At 42.4% G+C, this 27,334-nt stretch overlaps 1 protein-coding gene across 2 annotated transcripts in view; it reads right to left on the bottom strand.

Moving 5' to 3' along the window:
- FSTL5 (follistatin like 5) overlaps positions 1–27,334 on the bottom strand; it is a 1,179,512-nt gene that overhangs the window by 24,307 nt on the left and 1,127,871 nt on the right. For both annotated transcript variants that reach the window (XM_075347385.1, XM_075347392.1), the window contains one exon: positions 6,478–6,602. In XM_075347385.1, coding sequence (XP_075203500.1) covers positions 6,478–6,602 — 125 coding nt within the window. The remainder of the gene's footprint in view (positions 1–6,477; positions 6,603–27,334) is intronic.

Here is a 27,334-nt window from a genome sequence, read left to right as displayed (position 1 = left end):
TGTTACATGCATGTCACATGGATGAAAAACGGATGTCTCACAGAAACATACAGACAGCACATGTGTGTCACACTTATGTGACATGGATTACACACATGGACACACAGATAGCTATACGGATGTCCAAAATGCACAGGGCAAAACATGCTTTTCTACACGGACGTTTGAAGGGAGCCTTAGGGCCTATCTGCAGAGTTTAATTCTATCACTCCAAAAGCACAAATCTTAGCAGGAACCCTTCCAATATTTTATCCCTTCATGAATTCTGCCGTACAGGTATGGGGCATGTTGGAAGCGGGTGTATGGAGTGGGCTTAAAGCTCTTCCCTCAATTGTTAATCTGTTAATTACTCCTGTCAAAATCTGACAGCAGGATTTAACACATGATGGCATAGGAGTGTGCCATTTTAAGCACCCATTGGCACACCCATGATGTGATTGTGGATCGCCAATGGGTTGCTGTGACAGAAAGGGGTCTGATATAGAGTTGAGCGCGGTTCGAGGTTCGAGGTTCTCCAGTTCTAGGCTCGAATGATTTTGGGGGCTGTTCGAGATCGAACTAGAACTCGAGCTTTTTGCAAAAGCTCGATAGTTCTAGATACGTTCGAGAACGGTTCTAGCAGCAAAAAGCAGGGCTTTTTACAGCTACAGTGTGCAGGAGCCATTGCTGGCAGCCTGCCAGAAGCTGGTAACCAAGATAAACATCGGGTATCCAACCAAAGCGCTTTGGTTAGTAACCCGATGTTTATCCTAGTTACGTGCAGGAAGCCCACACTTCCCCGCTCAGCTCGCTCCGCCCCCTCCTGCCCGCGGCATGTACACACGTACACACACACACACACACACACACACACACATGGTCCCGCTCGGCTTACCTGCGGTGATGAAGTCCCGCCATCCCGACCTCAGCGCTGTCACTGTCCTCCATGGCCGCCGCTTGTCACATCACCTTCTCTCGCTTCCGACCCGAGACTGACTAGCGGTGACGTCACGGGCCTCTCGCGATACTTGGTGTGAAGGCGCTGGTCATTGAACTCAGTGACAGGGGCTGTCAGTGTGCTGGAGATCAGCGCAGGTAATGTACCTCGCTGACAGCAGCACTTGTCATGCCCTGCAGTGACCTGGGCTGACCCATTGATGTTAGCTCAGGTCACTGCACTGCTCTCCCAGCCAATGGGGAACATCCTGCTCTTCATTGACTGGGACAGTGTGGATCGTCATGGCAACCCCTTGGATTAAACCAGGCTGGTGATCCAATTTTGGGGGACCCCTACGTGTTTTTTTTTAAAATTATTTATTTAATTTAAAATAACAGTGTGGGGTGCCCTCAGTTTTGGATTACCAGCCAAGGTGAGGTTGCCAGCTGTGGTCTGCAGGCTGCAGCCGTCTGCTTTACCCTAGCTGGCTACAAAACTAGGGGGAACCCTACGTCATTTTTTTTTTCATTTTTTTGGCTAAATACAAAGCTAAGCACCCCTTAGTGCCACATGAAAGGCACCAAAGGGTGCTCCACTTTTTCTCCACTTTTTCTCCATATTTTCTCCACTTTTTCTACATTTTTTCTCCACTTTTTTTACATTTTTTTCTACATTTTTTCTCCACTTTTTCTCCACTTTTTCTCCACATTTTCTCCATTTTTTTCTCCACTTTTTCTCCACTTTTTCTCCACTTTTTCTCCACTTTTTCTACATTTTTTTCTCCACTTTTTCTCCATTTTTTTCTCCACTTTTTCTCCACTTTTTATCCACTTTTTCTCCACTTTTTCTACATTTTTTCTCCACTCTTTCTACATTTTTTTCTCCACTTTTTCTCACTTTTTCTCCACTTTTTCTCCACTTTTTCTCCATTTTTTTTCTCCCCTTTTTCTCCACTTTTTCTCCATTTTTTTCTCCACTTTTTCTTAACTTTTTCTCCACTTTTTCTCCACTTTTTCTCCACTTTTTCTCCATTTTTTTCTCCACTTTTTCTCCACTTTTTCTCCATTTTTTCTTTATTTTTTTCTCCGCTTTTTCTCCGCTTTTTCTCCGCTTTTTCCCCACTTTTTCTCCATTTTTTTCTCCACTTTTTCTCCACTTTTTCTCCACTTTTTCTCCACTTTTTCTCCATTTTTTTCTCCATTTTTTCTCCACTTTTTCTCCACTTTTTCTCCGTTCTTTTTCTATGGTCGGTCTACCCATTAGCTCTGCCATGCATACAGTAGTTCTCCTGATTAGACATGCCCTTACCTCATGAGCAGGGCATTGCAGCTTTGGTAGCAACCATTACGACATGGACTCTGCTGCTGTCGACCCGAAAAGAGTGAGTGCAGATTCATTGCACCCACACTCCTCACATGAAGGGTCCGCACTCTTAGAAAATGGGGGATACGTTCCCTGAGTGTCTCCCCCCCATATTCTAGACGGTCCAGAGTCGTCGTGGGACCCCTTTATTTTTTTTCTTACAATAAATTGGTGAAAGAGGAAATGTTTTGGGGACTGTTTTTTCAAATAAATTTCTTTTGTCGATTTTTTGTTTTTGTTAGTACTGACAGTTTATGATGTTGGGTATCTAATAGACGCCATGACATCACAAACTGCTGGGCTTGATCTCAGGTGACTTTACAGCTAGTATCAACCCGATTTATTACCCCGTTTGCCACTGCACCAGGGCACGGGATGAGCTGGGGCGAAGCGCCAGGATTGGCGCATCTAGTGGATGCGCCACGTCTGGGGTGCCTGCGGCCTGCTATTTTTAGGCTGTGAAGGCCCAATAACTATGGACCTTCCCACCCTGAGAATACCAGACCACAGCTGTCCGCTTTACCTTGGCTGGTGATCCAATTTGGGGGGGACCCTACTTTTATTGTGTAATTATTAATATTTATAAAATAATTATAAAAAAGAGCCTGAGGGGACCTCCACATTGGATCCCCAACCACGGTAAAGCTGCCAGCTGTGGTTTTCAGGCTACAGCCATCTGCTTTACCCTAGCTGGCTATCAAAAATGGGGGGACCCAACGTCATTTTTTTTTTAACTATTTTTTAAATAGAAAAAATTAATGGGCTTCCCTGTATTTTGATTGCCAACAAAGGTAACGGCAGGCAGATGGGGGTGGCAACCCATAGCTGTCTGCTTTATCTGCGCTGAGAATCAAAAATACCGCGGAGCGCTACGTCATTCTTTTAAAGATTTATTTTTACAGCACTGTGATGTCCAGCAATCAAAATACAGGGAAGCCCATTTTATTTTTAGTTATTTAAATAAATAATTAAAAAATATATATATGGGCTCACGCTGCATTTTTTGTATTGCTAGCTAAGGGTAATCCAAGCAGCTACTGGCTGCTAACCCCCACTGCTTGGTGTTACCTTCACTGGCAATGGAAAATCCAGGGAAGCATTTTTTATTTTTTTTGCCAAAAAACTACAAAAAAAGGACGTGAGCTTCGCCATATTTTTGTATGCTAGCCAGGTATAACAGGCAGGTGCTGGAAGAGTTGGATACAGTGCCAGAAGATGGCGCTTCTATGAAAATGCCATTTTCTGAGGCGGCTGCAGACTGCAATTCGCAGCAGTGGGGCCCAGAAAGCTCAGGCCAACCTGTGCTGCGGATTCTAGTCCCCAGCTGCCTAGTTGTACCTGGCTGGACACAAAAATGGGACGAAGCCTATGTCATTTGTTTTCTAATTATTTCATGAAATTCATGAAATAATAAAAAAAGGGCTTCCCTTTATTTTTGGTTCCCAGCCGGGTACAAATAGGCAACTGGGGGTTGGGGGCAGCCGTACCTGCCTGCTGTACCTGGCTAGCATACAAAAATATGGCGAAGCCCACATAATTTTTTCAGGGGGCAAAAAACTTCTGCATACAGTCCTGGATGGAGTACGCTGAGCCTTGTAGTTCTGCAGCTGCTGTCTGTCTGTATGGAGAAGAGCAGACAGCAGCTGCAGAACTACAAGGCTCAGCATACTCCATCCAGGACTGTATGCAGAATTTTTTTGCCCACCAAAAAAATGACGTGGGCTTCGCCATATTTTTGTATGCTAGCCAGGTACAGCAGGCAGCCACGTGCTGCCTCCAACCCCCAGTTGCCTATTTGTACCCAGCTGGGAACCAAAAATATAGAGAAGCCCGTTTTTTTTAATTATTTCACTTATTTCATGAAATAATTAAAAAACAAATGACGTGGGCTTCGCCCCATTTTTGTGTCCAGCCGGGTACAACTAGGCAGCTGGGGATTGGAATCCGCAGCACAGGTTAGCCCGAGGTTTCTGGGCGCCTCTGTTGCGGATTTCAGTCCGCAGCCATCCCAGAAAATGGCACTCTCATAGAAGCGCCATCATCTGGCGCTGTATCCAACTCTTCCAACAGCCCTGGAGCCGGGTGGCTTGTTGGCTAATCATGAGTTAATACTGGCTTTGTTTTACTAGCCAGTATTAAGCCAGAGATTCTTAATGTCAGGCACGTTTGACCCGGCCATTAAGAATCTCCAATAAAGGGTTAAAAAAAACACCACACAGAGAAAAAATACTTTAATAGAAATAAATACACAGACACATTAGAGACTCCATCTTTATTACCCCCTGTCAGCCCTCCACGATCCTGCTCTTCTGTCTTCTTTCTTTCTAGTGTAGTAGTAGTGACGATTGTAGTGAGGATGAGGTTCCCCAGCTCATCACTTGATGAGCTGGGGAACCTCATCCTCACTACAATCCTCACTAGTGTAGTAGTAGTGACGATTGTAGTGAGGATGAGGTTCACCAGCTCATCACTTGGGGCTGGGGAACCTCATCCTCACTACAATCCTCACTAGTGTAGTAGTAGTGACGATTGTAGTGAGGATGAGGTTCACCAGCTCATCACTTGGGGCTGGGGAACCTCATCCTCACTACAATCCTCACTACAATCGGGAAGCAGCGTGCAGCCTTCACTCCGTGAGTGATCAGTGCTGGCTGTCAGCGGTAACAGCGGTAACGCTGACAGACGCGTTACCATAGCAACGGTGCTCTCGGAGCCACGGTTAGCGGTGACGTCACCGCTAACTGCGTTGCTATGGCAACGGTGATCTCCATTAATGACCGGCTGTGTCAGCCGGTCCCTAACGGAACAGGGAGTCGACCGTGTGCTAGAGCATGTCGCCGGTACACGGCGATACACATATGTGCACCGTGTACCGGAGAGATGCACTCGCAGGTCCTACATGTCGCATCATAGTCATGTGACCAGTCTGTAGCCAATGAGATAACAGCCACGTGACTGGTCACATGGCTACTTTGACGTCACGATAGGTCCTGCATCTCTGCTGGCAGTGCCGTCACCGGGAGGATTCAGCGATCATCGGATGGAATAGCGGCAGGAGTCAGAGTGCAGAAGGGATCGCGAGGACCGGTAAGTGTTATGGCAATGTTTATTAACTGTTTGTGTACATTTATAATGCATTTTTATGTGTTTGTGATTGCCTCCCATTATAGCCTATAGGTTCGAGTTTGGTTCGTCGAACGTTCGACGAACCGAACTCGAACGGGACCCCCGTTCGGCGAACCGACCTCGAGCTGAACCGCGACCGGTTCGCTCATCTCTAGTCTGATAAAGACCTCCATGCTTGTCCTAGCAGTGCTCCTTTGAAACCCTGCCTGTGGCTGAGATTCCAAGGACAATGTGATTTCAGCTATCTACACCAATGTCCATGGCAAAACATCATATCTATCTAAAATGGTATCAATAAAAAAGTAATCTCACCCTGCAAAAAATGTGCCATAACATGGCTCCATCAGAAAATAAAAACATTACAGGTTTTGAAAATGGTGACAGAACACCACCTCACTTCCCCAACCCCCAATTTTTGGGGGAAAACAACTGATTTGTTTTTATCCCTAAAACAATAACAAAAACTTGACATGTTTGATATTGTCGTAACGATATAGATAAGTAGAAGCATATTGCAAGGTCATTTTTATCACAAAATGTACACCATAAAAACATGTCCTCAAAGCTATGTCAGAATTCTGTTTTGCTTTTTCTTCACAATTTTTCCACATCTAGATTTTTTTCACCATTTTATAATACGCTATGTAGTGAAATGAACGGTGTCATTAAAAACACATCTCGTCCCGCAAAAAACAAACCCACATTTTTTTGTGTGGACAGTAAAATAAAAAAGTTAAGGCTCTAAGAAGAAAGGAAGGAAAAAAACAAAATGAAAAAATGTAAGCTGTCCGTGTTATGAAAGAATTAATGTATAGCAGTAAAGACTATAACGCAGTGAAGTTGGGATTACATTTTCAGTGAGACTTGATGGGTAAGAAGACATTGGTTTATTTTTTTCTTAATGTACATTATTTTCTTTTTACAATGCCATTTTTCCACATCTTAACACTATCAGATTTTTTTCAAATAATAATTTTCCAATACATTAAGCTAACTTCTATATAGTGCTGTCAATTTGACCTATGCATCATGTTATATTTTACATGCCTGTTGAATTGTAAAATGTTTCATACCTGATATGATTTATAATCAACGTTGTGCTGGGAATGAAGAAGTCGTCAACTCTGTCAAAATGTTTTCCAACTGGCTGGGTATGGATTGTGTGATGTGAAACACTTCCACTTGCTTGCGTTATTACCTGGGAACAAATAAAAAAAACCCATTATTTTCAGAAAATAACTAGCCCTCAATGTTCACACTGTGATACAGCATAGAAAACACATTTACCAAAAAAAAAAAACCCCACATTTTCTATGGGATTAAAGAATGTATCCAAGAGTAGAAAAATCTGGCTGTAAAGTCAAAACGATCTGTTCAAGGTGAATTGAATGTGCCTCAAATTAAAAAAAAAGAAAATCAGCTTTACCAAATCTGATTTGTTTGTTGTGATTTACTTCATGTGAATCCAGAAAAATGGCAGCATGACAGCTGACTGCTAGTTTGCTGTATTGTAAAGAACAAGTAAAAGGTGGCTCATAACAGATGATGTCCTCTTTCTTCAGCAGGACAATGACCCTAAAGGCCCATTTACATACAGCGACATCGCTAGCGATGTCGCTGCCGATTGCACCCGCCCCTGTCATTTGTTCGCCACGGGCAGAACGCTGCCCGTAGTGCACAATATCGTTAGTCCCTGTCACACATACTTACCTGCCTAGCAACGTCGCTGTGGCCAGCGAACTGCCTCTTTTCTAAGGGGGCGGTTCGTGTGGCGTCACAGTGACATCACACAGCAGGCAGCCAACAAAATCGGAGGGGCAGAGAGCAGCCGAAGGAAAGACACGCCCACCTTGTTGCCGGAGGATGCAGGTAAGGTTTTGTTCGTTGTTCCTGGGGTGTCACATGTAGCGATGTGTGCTGCCTCAGGAACGACGAACAACCTGCGTCCAGCATGAGCAACCATATTATGAAAATGAACGACGTGCCAACTATCAGCAATTAGGTGAGTAATTTTGATCGTTAGCGGTCGTTCGTACATTTCACATGCAACAACGTCGCTAACGAGGCCAGATGTGCGTCACGAATTCCATGACCCCAACGACATCTAGTTAGCGACGTCGCTGCAGGTAAATGGGCCTTTAGTCTATAGCCTATGTCAATTTAAAGTATCTTTAGTATAAAGAACAAATGGTTCTGCAAACAAACATATGGCCACCACAGAGCCCTGATCTCAACATCATCAAATCTGTCTGCAATTAACAGAAATAGAAGTCATGAAAAGAAGGGTTAAATATCCATGCTGCCAATTGACAGGATTACAGTATTTGAAGAGAACAAGCCAAGTAAGTATAATCCAACTCTTGAATGATACTTGCAGGGCTTGTCCTCTTCCCATTCTTTAATCCTGTCAATCGGCAGGGCGTGTATTCATCCCTTCTTTGCCTGACTTCCATTTCTGCTCTCCGAGGGGCCACAGCAGCCAAAACTTTGAGTGTTATGCCTAGGTTGTGTGTACACAACCCCCACCAGGTGAGAAATCAGTGAATTCAGCAATACTGCTGTCTTCACATATAAGGCCTTATTTGTACTTGCCTTTTCTTTAGTTTTTTTCCCTGGGATTACAAGAAGAAACAGAAACATTTGCACAAGACTACATCCACAGAAGATCTGTGGTTAGTCCCCAAGATGTTTGAAAAAACCTCTCTGCTGGGTTTCTTCAAAAACTACATGCAAGTGCTTCTTGGAGAATTGACGCTTTGATTCTGTTTGAAGGTACATAATGGTCACACCCAGTATTGATGTTACCTTGCATAGTGAAGGAATAAAATAAACTATTAACATTTGTGTGCATATGTTGGTTTTGCTAAGAGTAATATATATACTGCTCAAAAAAATAAAGGGAACACATAAAATACCATTGCAGTATAAATTTATATATACAAAGTATAATATAAATATATATACACTGTACATACACAGTGGCATGCAAATGTTTTGACACTGCAGATCAAATTATTGTGAACACTTAATCAAATTGAGGATGAAATGATCTCTAAAAAGCATAAAGTTAAAGATGACACATTTTGTTTATATTCTAGGAACAATAAAACAATTTTGTCACCTTTTACAAAAAAAAGTGGGCCATTGTTCATGCACCCTACATGGTTAATACTTAAAAGCACCACCTTTAGCAGGTATCACAGCTTGTCAATGGCACTAAATAGTTTTCAACTATTGTCATCTATTCTTCCTTGGAAAAGTCCTCCAGTTCTTTGAGACTCCTAGGTCATCTGGCATGCACTACTGTTTTCAGGTCTTGTCACAGATTTTCAATGATATTCAGATCAGGGGATTGTGAGGGCCATTGTAAAACCATCAGCTTGTAACTTTTGTCTATTTTGGATTTTGATGTGTTTTTAGGACTATTATCCATTTGTAGAAGCCATCCTCTTTTAAATTTCACCTTTTTTACAGATGCTGTGTTTACATCAAGAATTTGTTGAAATATCCTTGACTCCATTCTTCCTTGCACCCATGAAATGTTCCCTGTGCCATTGGCTGCAACACAATCACAAAGCATGACTAATCCATCCCCATGCTTGATGGTTAGTGATGTGTTGTTTTCCTCAAAGTCTGTGCCCTTTTTCCCTAACACACAGTTTTGATGATTGTAGCTAAAAAATTCTATTTTAAACTCATTGGTCAACAGGATTTGTTTACATAATTCTTCAGGCTTGTTTAGATGTTCTTTTGCATTCTTCTGAGGCTGAATTTTAAGAAGAGAACGCAGAAAAGATTTTCTTCTGATGACCCTTCCATGAAGGGTATATTTGAAAAGGTGTCTGTGAACAGTAAAACAATATTCCAAAACTTCAAAATCTTCTAAATCTTCCTGAAAGTATTTTGCAGTCAAGCGGGGGTTCTGATTTGTCTCTCCAGCAATCCTATGAGCAGCTCTTTCAGAAATTTTGGTTGGTCTTCCAGACTTTATCTTGCCCTCCACTGTTCCTGTTAACTGCCATTTCTTTATTATATATAGAATTGAGGGAAGGGCAAGTTTAAAATTCTTATAGCCTTCTACTACTTTATGACTTTTTAAGAGATCATTTCATCTTCAACTTGCTTAACTGTTATCAATAACTGTAATTTTGACCATTGGTGCTAAAACTTTTACATGCCACTGTATATACTGTATCTATGTGTGTGTGTGTGTGGGTGTGTGTGTGTTTGTGTGCGTGTGAAATAGACATTAAACAGGTCACTCATTTTCTAAATGAATTTCTCTCAAAAGGTGCTCTTGACATGAATTTCTCACCAGATGTCAGTAATTATCCCTCCAAACCAGGCAGGCAAAGAAAGCCAACTATAGATGTCAAGAAATAAAGTATAGAACACATGAAGAAACAGTGGTGAAAAAAGCTATGGGAAGTCATGACACCAGCTGAAATGTATCAGTAATTAGAAGGCCATCAATAACAATAATAGCTGGTTCAATTGATGGCCTATTAAAAGGTGTCTCATTACCAAGATGCCACATAAAAAAGTCTCATGATGGGTAAAACCAGTGAGCTGTCTCAAGAACTTTGCAACCTTATCATTACAAAACATACTAATGGCATTGGTTACAGAAAAATATCTAAACAACTGACGGTTACAGTGAGCACTATTGGGGCCATAATCCACAAGTGGAAATAACATTATTGTACAATTAACAGGGCATGACCAGGTGATTTCTGCAAGATTTCAGAAAGAAGAGGGAAAAGAATTATCAGAGGAGTGTCCAAGAGCCAAGAACCACCTGTGGAAAGCTACAGAAAGATCTGAATTCAGGAGGTACAATTGTTTCAAAGAAAATAATAAGTAATGCACTCAACCTCCATGGCTTGCATGCATGCATGCATGCTAATCATGGAATATTCCATTGTGGTTCTTCGGTTCTTATCGAGTTGTGGATATTATAGGTCCTAAAGTCGTATGGCTGGAGCCACTCCCAGTGCTGAACACCCTTTTTGGGAGGGGTAGCCATAGTGTTTTTTCAGAGCACTTTTGTGATAGCAGTAACATAGAAGCCCTATATATTTCCATTAAATAGATAACAGACCTAAGTGGACACTTCTGTGGTTGTTGGTGGAGTTGAATGCTATTTTGTGGCGATTTGGGTACAGAACATTTTGAATCAGTTCACATTTATTCTGTGCTCTATGTTGAGCACTTACATCAGGCTCCCCATTTACATCTACGAAATACGCGGTTCAGGTGAATCCCATGACGGAGCTATTCACTAATGAAGTAGCAGAGTAAAGGGTGCTTTACACGCTGCGACATCGCTACCAATATATCGTCGGGGTCACGTCGTTAGTGACGCACATCCGGCGCCGGTAGCGACATCGCAGCATGTGACACAAATGAGCGACGATCAACAAGCACAAAAACGTGAAAAATCGTTGCTCGTTAACACGTCGTTCATTTCCTTAATATCATTGCTGCTGCAGGTATGATGTTGTTTGTCGTTCCTGCGGCCGCACACATCGCTGTGTGTGACACTGCAGGAACGACAAACATCTACTTACCTGCATCCACCGGCAATGTGGAAGGAAGGAGGTGGGCGGCATGTTCCGGCCGCTCATCTCCGCCCCTCTGTTTCTATTGGACGGCCGCTTAGTGACGTCGCGGTGACATCGCTGTGACGCCGAACGCACCTCCCCCTTAAAGGCGAAATTTTTCGGCGGTCACAGTAACGTCGCTGACAAGGTATGTGCGTGTGACGCTGCCATAGCGATAATGTTCGCTACAGCAGCGATCACCAAATGTCGACGGGGGCGGGTGCTATCGCGCTCGACATCGCTAGCTATCGCTAGCGATGTCGCAGCGTGTAAAGCACCCTTTACTGCTTGGCCTTTGTTTAACTGTTTCCATAGTTTCAAAAGAGAAAAAAATTGTTGATGACCACACATTTTGTGCATGCATAAAAAGATGCAATACAAAAAAAGAGTTTGCACTCTGTTAATGCTAAAGTATGGAAACCATGACTGTGTAAACATGGACCTGCTTTACTGTTAAGGAAAATCTAAAAAAATGAGATATTCAGCATATATAAATGGCAATTTGTATATCTGCCCAGTTGCCACTTCACGGCATATCTCGTATCTGGGAACCTACACTATGCTGAAACCTCTCTCTGGGTTAAAAACCTCCTGTGTATGGGCAAGTAGGAACCTGCTATATAGGATAAGATTACATGTGGCCAGTAGGGGAGGGGTGCACGGTCAGAATCTATGACCCTCTTAATATACACAAAAAGACTGACTGCACTCACCAAACTGAGGTGTGAACAGGTGCATAACTGAACATAACATAAAATACAAAAAAAGACAGTTTGCACCTCAGTTTGGTGAGTGCAGTCAGTCTTTTTGTCTATATTAAGAGGGTCATACCTTTTGACCGTGCACCTCTCCCCTACTTGCCATAGGTAATCTTATCCTATATAGCAGGTTCCTACTTGCCCATACACAGGAGGTTTTTAATCCAGAGAAAGGCTTCAGCATAGTGTAGGTACCCAGTTAAAAGATATGCCATGAAGTGGCAACTGGGTAGATATACAAATGGCCATTTATATATGCTAAATATCTTATTTTTCTTGGATTTTCCTTAGTAATGCAGGTCCATGTTCACACATTCATGGTTTCCATACTTTAGCATTATCAGAGTGCAAACTGTCTTTTTTTGTATTTCATGTCATGTTCAGTTATGCACCTTTCCACACCTCAGTTTGGTGAGTGCAGTCAGTCTTTTTGTCTGTGCATAAAAAGATGGACACCGCCGGAGGACAGGACAGATGGAAGTGCACAGTGACTCCCTCTGCCTCATTACAGGGAATATTCCATTGGGACTTTTCTCTGAATCACATTTTTCTATGATTTTCACATAATCCCTTGTGTAAGCGCTCAGCATAGAGCAAAGAATATACATGATCCATGCCGTACTGCAATGTTTGAGAGAATGAACAAATCAACAGCAGTTGAGGAATTGATTTCATTTTTTACAACGTACACTCTGCAGTATAAATGATTAGGCACCTTCATTCCTCAGGTCAGTACGATTACAGCAATACTAGGTTTATATAGTTTTTAAAGTTTGGCGACTATCACACTAAGGCGGGCTTTGCACGTTGCGACATCGCAAGCCGATGCTGCGATGTCACACGCGATAGTCCCCGCCCCTGTCGCAGGTACTATATCTTGTGATAGCTGGAGTAGCGATAATTATCGCTACGCCAGCTTCACATGCACTCACCTGCCCTGCGACCGTCGTTCTGGCCGGCGATCCGCCTCTTTCCTAAGGGGGCGGGTCGTGCGGCATCACAGCGACGTCACACGGCAGGCGACCAATGGCGGCGGAGGGGTGGAGATGAGCAGGATGTAAACATCCCGCCCACCTCCTTCCTTCCGTGTAGCCGGCGGCGGTAGGTAAGCTGATGTTCATCACTCCTGCGGCTTCACACACAGCGATGTGTGCTGCCACAGGAATGAGGAACTACATCGTACCTGTCGCGGCTCCGGCATTATGGAAATGTCGGAGCCTGCACCGATGATACGATAACGACGCTTTTGCGCTCGTTCATCGTATCATCTAGGATTTACACACTACAACATCGCAAGTGACGCCGGATGTGCGTCACTTTCGATTTGACCCCACCGACATCGCACCTACGATGTCGTAGTGTGCAAAGCCGCCCTAAGGGCTCATGCGCAGTTGAAATGAAAAAAAAAAAATTTTATGAAACCATGTGCAATCGAGGAACTTTTATGGGTAATTTAAGAATAAGTATTGCTTTTTTTTGTTTATAAAAAAGTTCCCCTTTTCATTCAAATGAAATAAGGCAAAAATTATTTTTTCCCCCCAAAAAAGGACATGCAATTTTGCATTATTGAAACGATAATAGTAATAACTAAGCAACTTTTATTATTTATTTTTTAACAAATATGGTATAAAACAGTTAATTCTAAGTACAATATGTACAAAAGAAGTGTTTAAAAATTATTTTTTCCTATGAATTTTAGATACAAAAATTCTATTTTCTTCAATTTTGCATGTAGTTCCTCCATCAGTTTTACTGCACGTTCAGCATTTTGGTTAGATTTGGGAATGTCAATTAATGACTCCTCGACCAACCAGTGTGCCTTCAAACACTTAATTGCTTTCTTGCACTTTGTCTTGGAGAGTGAGGTTAACAGTTCATTGAAGGACGCTTCGTTGTAGTGTTGCGACTGGAACCAGGCATTTGCCCATTCATAGCAGATGAAGTCGCATTCTATACCGAGGACACGGCGCCACTCTGGTATCAGAAAAAATGCTATAACAGCATATACAGCTCTCGAGTTCTATCTTGCCATGTGCAGGTTTGGGAGTTTCTTCCAACTGATTCAAGGCCAACGTGATGTTGTTTTGTAATCACGATATGCCTGACATAGTTCAAATAAGAACTTGAAATCATCTCGCCATCCAGGATTCTCGCCTGTGTTGACATCATCTGTTGTAACTTGGTGGTAATCAATCTGAAGTGAGGCATAGTTTTCTGTTAATTTGTCAATGAAGAAATAATTGAGTTCTGGTTTCTTCGTTGACTCTGGAATAAGGAAATTCATGACGTGCTTCAGTAGGAGGTCGAGTAGATGGTGTTGACAGCCAATGTATTGTTGCTTCTGAAAGCTCTTTCTCAAGACATCATCCTGTATCAGCATTACAATCCCATTCAAACGACCAGTATTTACTGCTGCCGTGTCCCAGATTATCATGCGAATATTTTCCCAAGCGTCATATTCATCAATTAGCTGATGTAGTTCCTTGTGAATAGCCGTGGCAGAACCATTCTCACATTTCAGAATACCGAGTTTGATTTCGGTTGTGGTATTTTTCAGCAGAACTACTTGATACTCTTCCCCTTGGATTCTTTTACCATCGAAGTGGAGACAATAGGGATCTTTGCTTTGAAGTTTTTCAAAAATTTTGGTTTTCTGTCCTTCTGAGATTATTTGTCTCCAGACACCCGACTGACTTGGAACCGGTACATCACGACCTTGTTCAGCAATGGTTGCAAGCACTTTATTTGCTTTATGTGTAGAAATGGTTTTTTTCAGTACCAGTAAACTCGCTGTTGTAGTGCTTGCTCTTTTATATTTCGGTGTGCGTTCAGGAGAAGATGACGCGGAAGAAGAGTTTGGCTTTGGAGTCTCGGGTAAAGATTCAGAGACAGTATCATGTGTGTGTTGCGATTGCGAAGTGCTGGCTTGAGCTTGAAATATTGTAAGTCGGATTCATTTTCTTGGATGAATTGATTCCAAAGGAGCTTGTTTGAGCGTCGAATAACCAACCTTGCCTCCACTCTCAACTTGCCTCAGGTAGAACTCTTTATCCTTCGAGTTCTTCCATTCTCCATTAACGTTTGTGACATCAAATAACTGAGAAAGTGTTGCAGTGAATTTATCAGAAGGTTTCTTTTTGTTTTTGTCATTTAGATCAATCAGACAATTGAGTTTCTTTCTGATGAGTGCACTGGATAAAAGTGGGAAGTCTAGAGTTTCCCTCCAGAGCAATTCTAGAACCATTATCATATTTTTTATTCGAACCAGTTGCCGTTTCTCGCTGTTGAAGAGAAAACTGAAGTTTCCAAGAATTTGGCAGTTCGTTGGCATCCGCATGAGATTGGAGAGCTTTTAAACATATGGAATACTTGGATTAAAAAAAAAAATCGTTTTTTTGAAAATTTTGAAATTAAAAAGAGGGGGAAGTTTTTTGAATATTTTACAAATTTGATGATACTAATGTCATTTGAATGCAATTGTCCCTCGAATGTAAGGGGTTTCATTTTCGTTTTGCAAAATTTTTAAAATAGTCATCACACTAATGCGCACGTAACTGCAGAATATTCTGCAGCGATTTGACAGCACATGTGAGCATCAAATCGCTGCAGAAAGACTGCATAATGAATGCAGTTTTTTTGTTGAAAAAAGCCGATTTCATGCGCTCGGGATGCTGCCACCACCATAGACAGAGTGGGAGCTGCATCCAGAACGCAGAAATAATTGACATGCAGCTTTTCTGAACGCACAGATTTGGGTCAAAATTTTAGCATCCAAATCGCTGCTTTCATAAAAGCAACGTACGCACGTCTCATGCACAATATTCATAGATTGTGCAGGGGACACAGGACGCATGCATTTACGCTGCAGTGCAATACGCAGCGTAAATGAATACTATTACGCAACATGCACATGACCCCTAAAACGGCTTTTTTTGCATCACCGTAATTTGAAGACTATAGTTTTTTTTACTTTTATTTTTTGCAGCAGAGAGAGTTTTGATTGGTACCATTTTGGGTTCACATAATATTTTTTGATCGCTTTCTATTCCACTTTTTTGTAAGGCAGGATCATGAAGAAAGAGCAATTCAGGAATAGTTTTCTGTTTGTTTTTTTACGCCATTCACTTTGTCATGAAAGTTATAAAAGAAATTTATTCTTTGGGTCAGTACGATTACAGCAAAACTACTTTTATATAGTTTTTTTTTTTTGCCACTTCTACAGCATAAGAACAATTTTATAGAAAAAATAGCTTTACATGCTGCTATTTCTTTTTTATTTTTTTTACTGATGGAGCTGTGTTGTAGCTGTTTTTTGCAGGACAAGTTCCCTTTTTCAGAAGTGCTATTTTTATTTACATATGACTTTTTAATTGCATTTTATTCCACTTTTTCAGCTATGTAACCAAATGTGTATTTTTTGTTGTGTTTTGTACATATATTTACATATTTATTGGAATAATTTTTTTTCGTGTTTTGTTCTTTATTTTCAGATTTTTTTGTTTTATATTTTTACAAAATATTTTTAATTTTTTTTTTACATTTACCTAGTCCCTGATCAGGATATTACTTTTCATCACCTTGATCACTCATATAATCCACTGCAATGCTCGATAAAATATTCACACTGCTTATCTATGAACTGCTCCAATATTTACTGCCAGAACTGTTTGTTGCCTTCCCAAACTGATAATTCTGCTTCACGTCATTTATCTTATTTACTGCACTATTCTATGTCCTGTTGTTCATAAATATGTGACTCTTCAGAGTTTGTTATACATGTCTGATAAAAAGACCTGAGTAGCCTTGAAAGCTTGCTATTTATTACCATCTTTTCATTTAGCCATTAAAAGGTATCAACCACTGAGGGCTCTCAGTTCTTTTAACTTTTTTTTAGAGTTTATTGATAATATGACTGATAACAGAAGCAGTCAGATATATTCTGAGGTACTGTATATAGGGCCATACTTTCTGCCAAGATTCAACAAAATGCAGCAAGATTGTCCGGATGGTGCTTCACAGTACAGATGGTAAATGACCCTACTGTGAAAGTAACCCAAGACTTTTTTTAGGGCACAGAAGTGGAATATTCTGCAATGGCCAAGTAAATCACCATATCATGACTCCATTGAGCTGCATTTCACATGCTTAAGATAAAACAAGTCAGAAAGACACAAAAATAAGCAAAAACTGAAGTCAGCTACAGTAAAGCCCAGGAAAACTTTCACAAATAGAGTGCTTAAGGTAGAAAAGCTAAAAGAGTGCTTGCCCATGATGAGTTTTACACGCATTTTTGATGCTGCATTTTATAGTACAAGCAAAGTGGAGGGAATAGAAAACTCGTACCCACTGTGCTTTTTTTTTACACCTCATAAACTTTCCTGGACAGCCTTTTTTCAGCATGTCAATTTCTGTTGTGGGAATGATTAGTTTTCTGTGCGGAATTTCCCCATAGATTTGCATTAGATGCGGAAAATCCCCAGGTGAAAAGCACACGTGCATTTTTAGTGCATTTCCGAAGTAGAAATGCATCAAAACTTATGTAATTCGCACCTAAAAATGTAAATGCTAGGAAATTTAAAAAACAAAGCACACTAAGGTAAGCAAACTAACGTGCAGACATTCTGCAGCATCAAAAACTCAACAAAAACTGATCGTGGGCGTGCAGCCTAATAAAAATTATCAGAAAATATGTAAATAGAAACCCTTTAAATTACATTACCACAGTGGGACTATGAAATGTTGACCAGTTCTAATGCATGTTTCATTTTAGCTTTCTCAAATACTGTACATGTACTGCGCATCTCGAAAGCAGGTGTGTGGAGCGGTCTCACAGGGTGAGACCGCCCAATATTTGGCAGGTAATAGCTGTGTGTTTACAGCCAGGACTTGCCTTTAAATTTCACAGGTAGAGCAGAGCTCAGCCCACTGTTGTTAACCTGTTAAACACTGCTGTCAAACACTGACAGCAGCATTTAACATTTGCCAGCATAAGGATGTGACATTCTAGGTGCCCATGACACGTTTGCAGATTGCCAATGGGTTGCTTTTACAGCATGGGGTCTGTTTAAGACCTTTGTGCTTCTCGTTACAGTGCTCTTTTTAATCCCTGCTTCAAACAAGGCTATTATTTTCACTATATACAGCAATACTATGGCATTGATATATATAGCACAAGTGTTATAATTTCCAAAAGGGACTATTGAGAACCAAAAACTCCCCCAAAAAACGAAGTTCAAATTGCCTCAAAGCCCCTCTCTTGACCCTTTGAAAATAAAAATAACTAAAAAATTAAAAAACACTTGTGGTATCGCCGCATTTAGAAAAGTCTGATGTATCAAAGTATAAAAATAAGTAACCTGATTGGTAAACGCTTTAAACAAAAAAAATTCAAGAAAGACAAAATTATGTTTTTTTGGTTTCTGCAATACCCCAAAACATGATATAACAAGCAATCAAAATGGCATATCTATCCCAAAATGGTATCAACAAAAACATTCTCTTAGTTTACAAAAAATACGCCATCACATGGCTCTTTCGACCAAAAAATGAAAATGTTATAGGTCTTGGAAATTGGCGACACAACCGAAAAATCCTATTTTTGCAAACTTCTGATTTTGTTTTCACCACTAAAATAATAAAAAACTGGACATGTTTGGCATCGTCATATTTGTACTGATAAGAAGAATGATATTTCTGCTTAATTTTTACCACAAAATGTACACCGTAAAAACAATTCCCAAGTGAGAATTATGGGGGTTCTTTTTACCAAGTTCTCCACTTTTGATTTTTTTCCCACATTTTCCTATACACAATGTGGTAAAATGAATGGTGTTATTCAAAAGTACATCTTGTCCCACAAGAAATAAGCCCTCATATGTCTATGTGGACAGAAAAATTAAAGAGTCAGGCTATGTGTGCACTCTGAGTATTTGGTGCAGAAACTTTCAGCAACAAATCTTCATCTTCTAGCAGAAGAATACACCAAAAACTAGGTAAATTTTTTAAATATGTTTGGTGCTTTTTTACCAGGCATTTTTAATAATGAAATCAATGGATGGAAGGCCTTAAAATGTAGGCAAAAACATACCAAGAATTTACTATGTTCTGCACCAAATCTGCAAGGAAAGAATAAGCAACATGTGTACAATACTTTCTCATTGACCTTTCTGGCATAAGGATGGGCATGCAGTTTTGTGACAAATCTACACCAAAAAGGCATAAAAAATGCACTGTGTGCTTTATGGTTCTGGGAAGCAGGGGAATTAAAAATGAAAACGCAAACACATAAATTTGCCCTATCATGGAAGATGCCAATATCCCAATATGATTTACTCTATGAACTGGTTATTCACAATGTTTTTTATTACATATGTTAACGTTCTCTCTCTCTTTATTGAATGGAGTCCTCTATTTTCTAGTCCATATTTTTGCTTCTTGAGAATTATTCATTTGAAACTAGCCTTAGCATTAGATTAACTTTAGGGATTTATGGTTGATTGTGTTGATCATTTTATCTTTTTTAGAAATTAATTTGTGCAATTGCTGCTTAAGCATTTCTATTGTAACTATTAAATTACCGGTAGTTCTTCTAAAAATTATGTAAGATACTATTATTACTATTATTTTTCAATTTCTTTAATCCCATGTGTTTGTAAATTGGGGATACCATTCCTTTGAGATATTCAAATGTAATAATCCATAATGGAGAGGTCATACATCTGCTAACCAGAAACAATAGGAACTTTTATTCCTTTCTGCACTATACACTGCCTTTGGCATTTTTATATATTCTATGTTTTTAATATTTGTCTCTTTCCTCCCTGGAGAGACAATTTGAATATTTCCCAGAGGGGCATTGCAGCTATAAGGCTGTGTCCGCACTTCGCGTTTTCAGCTGCGTTTCATCTGCTTTTCCGCTGAGTTTTAAACTGCAACGTTTCATGCCAAAATGCATGCGTTTTGATTGTCCTGCAAACTCTATGGAAAAAGTGGATTTCTTGTACGCACTTTGCAGTTCAAAACACTGCGTTTAATTTGCATAATTTTGGGCAAAAACTCTGCGTTCAAAGAAGCAACATGTCAATTGTTTTTGCCATTTGTGCTGCGTTTTGCTAACATTGAAGTCAATGAGAATTTGTAAAAAGCAAGCAACATCAAAATTCCAGCATTTTACATGCTTTTTAGCTGCAGAAAGCATGCGTTTGTGACATCAAAATAATGGAATATGTCCCTTTACACACACACATAGTCCGACAATTAAATTAATGAAAAACATTAATTTATTGTAATTTTAGCGATAAATAGTATAAAACCGCTATAATTATATTAAATATAACTAATTTCATTATGATTTAATTAATTATATTTGTTTTCATTTTTTTCCCTTTTTTCATAGTGTTTGACTGTTTAAACTTTATTTAGCAGTGTCTTTATGTTCAAAACGCATCTGCCTTTAAGCAATGGAAAAGCATGTAAAAAGCATTAAAAACGCAGCTAAAACGCGGTAAAAACACACACGAATTTATCGCGTTTCTGTGCTCAAAAACAAGTTTGGCAAAAGCAATTTCTGCCAGAGGATGCGTTTAGAACTGCAACTACGATGACGCAAAGTGCGGACACAGCCTAAGTCCCTTCCCTGGCAGCCAGACTGGTTTGTCAGGTCTCTGCAAAGAGAATAGTCTTATCCGTGGTCCCCACTATAGCTTCTCATAAGCCAGATAAGACACCCATACTTTGCACTGACGAGGGGCAATCACCACGAAACACCCTGTCTGCAAATTGGGGTTCTGATCTGGCATAAATCCAAGTCATATGAAAAGGCTTGTTAAAAGGCCACTTTTGACTTTTAGGATTGCTACTTCCAATAGGTGACACAAGAGTTTGTCTCATTCCTCCCTGGAGAGACAACTTGAATGTTTTTAATATGAAACAAATAAAATGTGATTAATTTGATTTTACTTTTGTAGGTGTATATATTGGTATGTTGTAGCTACTATCTCTATTGTAATTTGCCCTTTAGCTTTTGGTTGAATCAATTTATTTCTACTTGACATGACTGTTTACATAAATCTAAGTATTTTTGCATATCCTTATAATAAAGCCTATCCAAGAAAAAAGATCGACAGCACTCTATTTGCCACTGAGGTTCTATTGCCAAGCAGTAGAAACGTCCATCCAAGAAAAAAGATCAGCAGCACTCTGCGGTGTGAGGAGTTTAATGTTGCTTCATGCAAACAGGTGAAACAACAGAGAGGAAATGAGGGAAGGGAGCACAAAGGACGACGGTACCGTTTCACACCTCTAGGGGTGCTTTCACGGGTGGACCCGTGCTCCCTCCTTTGTGCTCCCTCCCCTCATTTCCCCTCTGTTGTCTCACCTGTTTGCATGTAGCAACATTAAACTCCTCACACCGCAGAGTGCTGCTGATCTTTTTTCTTGGATGGACGTTTCTACTGCTTGGCAATAGAACCTCAGTGGCTGTCAGCCTTCCATTAGCCGTGTTACTCTAGGTGTGGGCTTAGTATAAACCTGAAGAAGTAGGCTCCTACAATAAGGACAGATTGGACTAAGAAAACGCCGTCGGCAGGTTTTGATAGACGGTAAGCAGTGCCCAGATTTTTCCTTCTACTTGTTATACAACTTATAGTAAAGCCTCTGTGTTCATGACTGGGGTCAGCCTTCTGTGGCTGATGCAATCTCCGTAATATGTTCAATGGAGTCAAGCATTTTTATTTTTTAGGTAATTTCTTGTAAATCAAATTGCAAATTGCTCAAGCTCACTTGGACCGGCAAATTTGATAAAATTCAACACAAATTTGGTTTGCATTGAATCTGCTCACCCATTTCCAGAGGCAATGGAACTGAATGTGACCTGAATTCAACAAATAGATGATTGTCCCAATACTTTTGCCCATGTAGTGATCCAGCACTGATCATTAGAGATGAATGATGTTCGAGGTTCGCCAATTTCATGTCGAGTGATTTTGGGGGGTGTTCGAGTCGTTCGACAAACTCGAACGATTTGCTAAAAGTTCGACATATCGAGTTACGTTCGAGAACGGTTCGATCACCAAAAATGTGGCGTTTCACAGCTAAGTGTGCAGGGAGCCATCGCTGGCAGCCTGCGGTAAGCTGGTAACTAGGGTAAATATCGGGTATCCAAGCAAAGCGCTTTGCTTGGTAACCCGATGTGTACCCTGGCTACGTGTGCAAAAATCCCTGAAAGCCACACAGAAGCACTTCCGTGTGACTTCCGTCAGATGCCGCTGCAGTCTGTGTCTCCAGCCCCGCGGCTGCCTGCTCAGCAGTGTCCGCAGCTGCCCGCACTGTACGGTGTCCGCAGTTGCCTACACTGCAGTATCAGCATATGCCCACACAGTAGTGTGTCCGCAGCTGCCCGCTCAGCAGTGTCCACAGCTGCCCACACTGCAGTGTCAGCATATGCCCGCACTGTAGTGTGTCCGCAGCTGCCCATACTGCAGTGTCAGCATATGCCCACACTGTAGTGTGTCCGCAGCTGCCCGCTCAGCAGTGTCCGCAGCTGCCAGCACTGTAATGTGTCCGCAGCTGCCCACACTGCAGTGTCAGCAGCCGCGGGGATGACACGTGCTGCCGTTAGGAGATTAGTAAAGTTCCTTACCTGCGGTGATGAAGTCCTGCCCTCCTGACGGCAGCGCTGTCACTGTCTTCCATGGCCACCACTTGTCACATCTCCTCTCGCTGCCAACCCGAGACTGTGACTAGCGGTGACCTCACAGGCTCCCGCGATACTTGGTTTGTGAAGGTGGCGGTCATTTAACTCAGTGACAGCGCTCCTGTCAGGAGTGCAGCGATCACCTTAGGTAATGTACCTCGCTAACCTCCTGACAGCAGCACTCGTCATGCCCTACATTGACAGCGCTGACGTCAGGAGTGCAGGCGATCGTCACAGGAGGTAATTGTCTCATCTAACCTCCTGACAGCAGCACTCGTCATGCCCTGCAGTGACAGCGCTGACATCGGGAGTGCAGATCATCACAGCAGGTAATGTACCTCGCTAACCTCCTGACAGCAGCGCTTGTCATGCCCTGCAGTGACCTGGGCTGACCTATTGATGTTAGCTCAGGTCACTGCATTGCTCTCCCAGCCAATATGGAACATTCTGTTATTCATTGACTGGGACATTGACTATGGTATAAATCGTCGTGGGACCCCCTTGGATTACACCAGACCTGGATTTGTTTTTCTTTCTAATAAATTGGTGAAGGAGGGAATGTGTTGATCAGTGTTTTTTCAAATAAAAATATATTTGTCGTCTATTTTTTTTATTACTGACTGGGTTGTTGATGTCGGGTATCTGATAGATGCCTAACATCACGAACCCCAGGGCTTGATGCTTACACATCTGCTATTAACCCCATATATTACCCCATTTGCCACCGCACCAGGGCAACAGGATGAGCTGGAGCGAAGCACCAGGATTGGTGCATCTAATGGATGCGCCACTTCTGCGGCGGCTGCGGCCTGCTATTTTTAGGCCGGGGAGAGTCCAATAATCATGAACCTCCCTAGTATGAGAATATCAGACCCCAGCTGTCCTCTTTACCTTGGCTGGTGATCCAATTTTGGGGGGACCCCCACGTGTTTTTTTTTTAATTATTTATTTAATTTAAAATAGCAGTGTGGGGTGCCCTCAGTTTTGGATTACCAGCCAAGGTGAAGCTGCCAGCTGTGGTCTGCAGGCTGCAGCCGTCTGCTTTACCCTAGCTGGCTATCAAAAATAGGGAGAACCCCACATTATTTTTTTTTAAAAAATGTATTTAATTTTTTGGCTAAATACAAGGCTAAGCACTAGAGATGAGCGAGCCTCTAAAGGAGGCCGCGTTCGAGTTTGTTTCGACGAACCGTTCGACGAGCCTCTCGAACCCCATTGAAAACAATGGCAGGCAAAAACAATCACATAAAAACACATAGAAAACAACTTCAAAGGTGTCCAAAAGGTGACAAACAACTCACAACACACCACAATCACATGGGAAAGTGACAAGGACATATACCCATGCGAAAACAAAACAGCTAGACGAGGAAAAAGAGGAGGAGACACAGATATAGGCATGTCATGCCCTTCTAAAATCATGTAAAACACAGGCATCACTTGTGCCCCAGTTGCAAACTTGACAGGTAGATTTGCATCAAACACATTCCAAAATGCACCAGCCTTAACTGTCCCCAGGATGACACCAGGGTAGGTAGCAAAGTCTTTGCTGAACCATGACTTGTTCACCTTGGCTCATTTTTAAAAACACAGCAGGGGGACTCCAAGCAGAGTCTCCCTTTTTTCCAAAAATTGGGCACCACAGACACCCCTTCAGTGACATCACTTGTGCCCCAGTTGCAAGCTTGACAGGTAGATTTGCATCAAGCAAATTCCAAAATACGCCAGCCTTTCCTCTCCCCCTAGGATGACATCGGGGTTGGTAGCAAAGTCTTTGCTGAACCATGACTTGTTCATCTTGGCTCGTTTTTAAAAACACAGCAAGGGGACTTCAAGCAGAGTCTCCCTTTTTTCCAAAAATTGGGCCCCACAGACACCCCGTCAGTGGCATCACTTGTGCCCCAGTTGCAAGCTTGACAGGTAGATTTGCAGCAAGCACATTCCAAAGTACGCCAGCCTTTACTCTCCCCAGGATGACACAGGGGTAGTAAAGTCCTTGCGGATCCATGACTTGTTCATCTTGATGAACGTTAGTCTGTCCACATTGTCACTGGACCGATTCATGCGCTTATCTGTCAGCACACACCCAGCAGCACTGAAGACACGTTCCGAGACAACGCTGGCTGCGGGACACGACAAGATCTCTAAGGCGTAAGTGGCGACCTCAGGCCATTTTTCAAGATTGGAAGCCCAAAATGAGCAAGGCTCCAGTTGCAAAGTCATGGCATCGATGTTCATTTGGCGATACTCCTGTATCATCCTCTCCAGCCATTGACTATGTGTCAGACTTCTTGTCTCTTGTGGCCTTGCATTGGATGGTGTAAAAAAATTATGAAACGATTCCATAAAATTGCTGTTACCAGCACCAGATACGGTGTTGCTGTTACGGTTTGACTGATAATGACGAGAAAGTCCCATGTTTGGCAAGTTACAACTGGGAGATTCACTCCGTGCATCACTGGTGTTTGGTGGAACAGCCGAGCTAAGATTGAGTAACACTTTCGGCTGATACTCCTGCATATGTGCGTCCCTTTCTATGGCTGGAACTATTTCTCCAAATTTGGACTTGTACCGGGGATCTAATAGTGTGGCAACCCAGTAGTCATCATCACTTCTAATTCGGAGAATTCGAGGGTCATGTTGTAGGTAGTGCAGCAAGAAGGCGCTCATGTGTCTTGCGCATCCATGCGGACCAAGTCCACGCTGTGTTTGTGGTGGCGAGGTGATAACTGTGCTTTCTTCCTCTGACATGTCCCCCCAACCTCGTTCACCCGAAATTTGACCAACGTCTCCCTCATTTGCTGAGACTTCCATGTCCATCACCAGTTCGTCCTCCATTTCTTCCTGGGCTCCTGCACCTTCCTCAACAGTTTGGCTGCTAACATGCACCCTTGTTAATCCCTTTCCCCCACCGTCCCATGCCTGCCGCCTTGGTGATGCTGAATGTCTGGACCTTGTAGATGTTGGTATCCTTTGCGCATATGAATCCTCCTGTACTTCCTCCCCTTCCTCTTGTCCCATTACCTGACTCTGAATACTGTTTAGCGTGTGCTCCAGCATGTAAATGACTGGAATTGTCATGCTGATAATGGCATTTTCAGCGCTAAACATATTCGTCGCCATGTCGAAACTGTGCAGAAGGGTGCATAGGTCTTTGAACTTAGACCACTCCAGCAGCGTGATATGCCCCACCTCTGCATCTCGTTGGCCCAGACTATACATCATAATGTATTGCACCAGGGCTCGGCGGTGCTGCCACAGTCGCTGCAACATGTAGAGAGTTGAATTCCAGCGTGTCGGCACATCGCAATTCAGGCGATGAACCAGCAGGCCGAAACGAAAGACTTCTGGAGCGATGCAAGTCGGTCAGCTGCGGCAGTTCAAAGGCGGAAGTGAGCAGAAAATGATCGTGCCCTGTGCAGAAGCCCATCTAGGCTGGGATAGTGGGTTAAAAATTGTTGGACAACAAGGTTCAACACGTGAGCCATACAAGGCACGTGTGTCACCTTGCCCTGACGAAGGGCCGCACCCAGGTTTGCAGCATTGTCGCACACGGCCTTCCCTGGCTGCAGGTTGAGTGGAGACAACCATTTACAAAACTCTCTTGCAAGAGCTGACCACAACTCCTCAGCTGTGTGACTCTTATTTCCAAGACATTTCAAGGTAAATGCCTGATGGCGTTGAGCTCTGCTGCCAGCATAGTAAGGAGGTGTGCGGGATTCCTTGTGCACAGTTACAATGCGGGTGGTCTGACCAGGCAGGCTTGGTGCGGAGGTGGAGGACCCAGACAAGGTTGAGGAGACAGAAGCAGTGCAGGAACTTTTACATACAGAGGATTGACGCACAAGTCGTGGGGATGGCAAGTCTTGTTCAGCAGACCCTTCTCCATCTCTCACCATAGTTACCCATTGCCCAGTCAGCAACATGTAACGCCCCTGTCCATGCTTACTGGTCCAAGTATCGGTGGTGAAATGCACCCTGTCACACACTGAGTTTCTCAAGGAAGCGGTGATATTCTGTATGACATGCTGGTGTAGCGCAGGCACACCTTTCTTGGAGAAGTAGTGGCGACTGGGCATCTGGCACTGGGGCACTGCGACTGACATAAGGTCTCGAAAATCATCTGTGTCCACCTTGCGGAAAGGCATCATTTCAGTAGCCAAGAGCTTACAGAGGGTGAAAGTCAACCTCTGAGCTTTGTCATGGCTTGGAGGAAATGGCCTTTTATTGGTCCACATCTGAGGGACAGAGATCTGGCTGCTGTGTGGAGGTTGTGGTGAGTAGAGTGTCCCTGGAAAAATGCAGGTCTGTGAGAAAAGTGCAGGCGGAGACATGATGTTGCCTTCATCCAAAGTTGGTGCTCTTGATGTCTGAGAGAGCTGTACACGAGCACTTGTTTCACCTTCCAAACCAACTGACGACCTGCCAAGCAAACTGCCTGTTGCAGTTAAAGAGGGGAAAGGTCTTCATGGAAAAACATATGTCACAGCTGTCCCTACAGTCATAGAGGATGAAGAGCGCGCGGATGCACTTGAAGGTGCAGACGGTGGTTGGCCCGCTCTGCTAGCCCGCATTGTATCACGGTGAGCTTCCTACTGGGACTTATGCTTATTATTCATGTGATGATTCATGGAAGAAGTTTTCAAACTGGTGAGGTTTTGGCCTCTACTTAAAGATTGGCAACAAATCTTACAGATCACATGATTTGGGAGATCCTTTGGATGTAAAAAAAGGACCAGGCTAGGCAAGGCTTAGAGCCCATGCGACCTGCAGAGCCATCCCGACTTGTGCTCAGAGGCAGAGTGGTGGCTGAGGATGCAGTTGTTGACGTGCTTCCAGTACTCAAACTCTGTCCAGGAAGGCGCAAAGTAACTTC

This window comes from Anomaloglossus baeobatrachus, chromosome 1 (genome assembly GCF_048569485.1).
Source record: "Anomaloglossus baeobatrachus isolate aAnoBae1 chromosome 1, aAnoBae1.hap1, whole genome shotgun sequence".
NCBI lineage: Eukaryota > Metazoa > Chordata > Amphibia > Anura > Aromobatidae > Anomaloglossus > Anomaloglossus baeobatrachus.
Note: the sequence above shows the minus strand (reverse complement) of the source record. Positions and strands in the feature narration are given on the sequence as shown.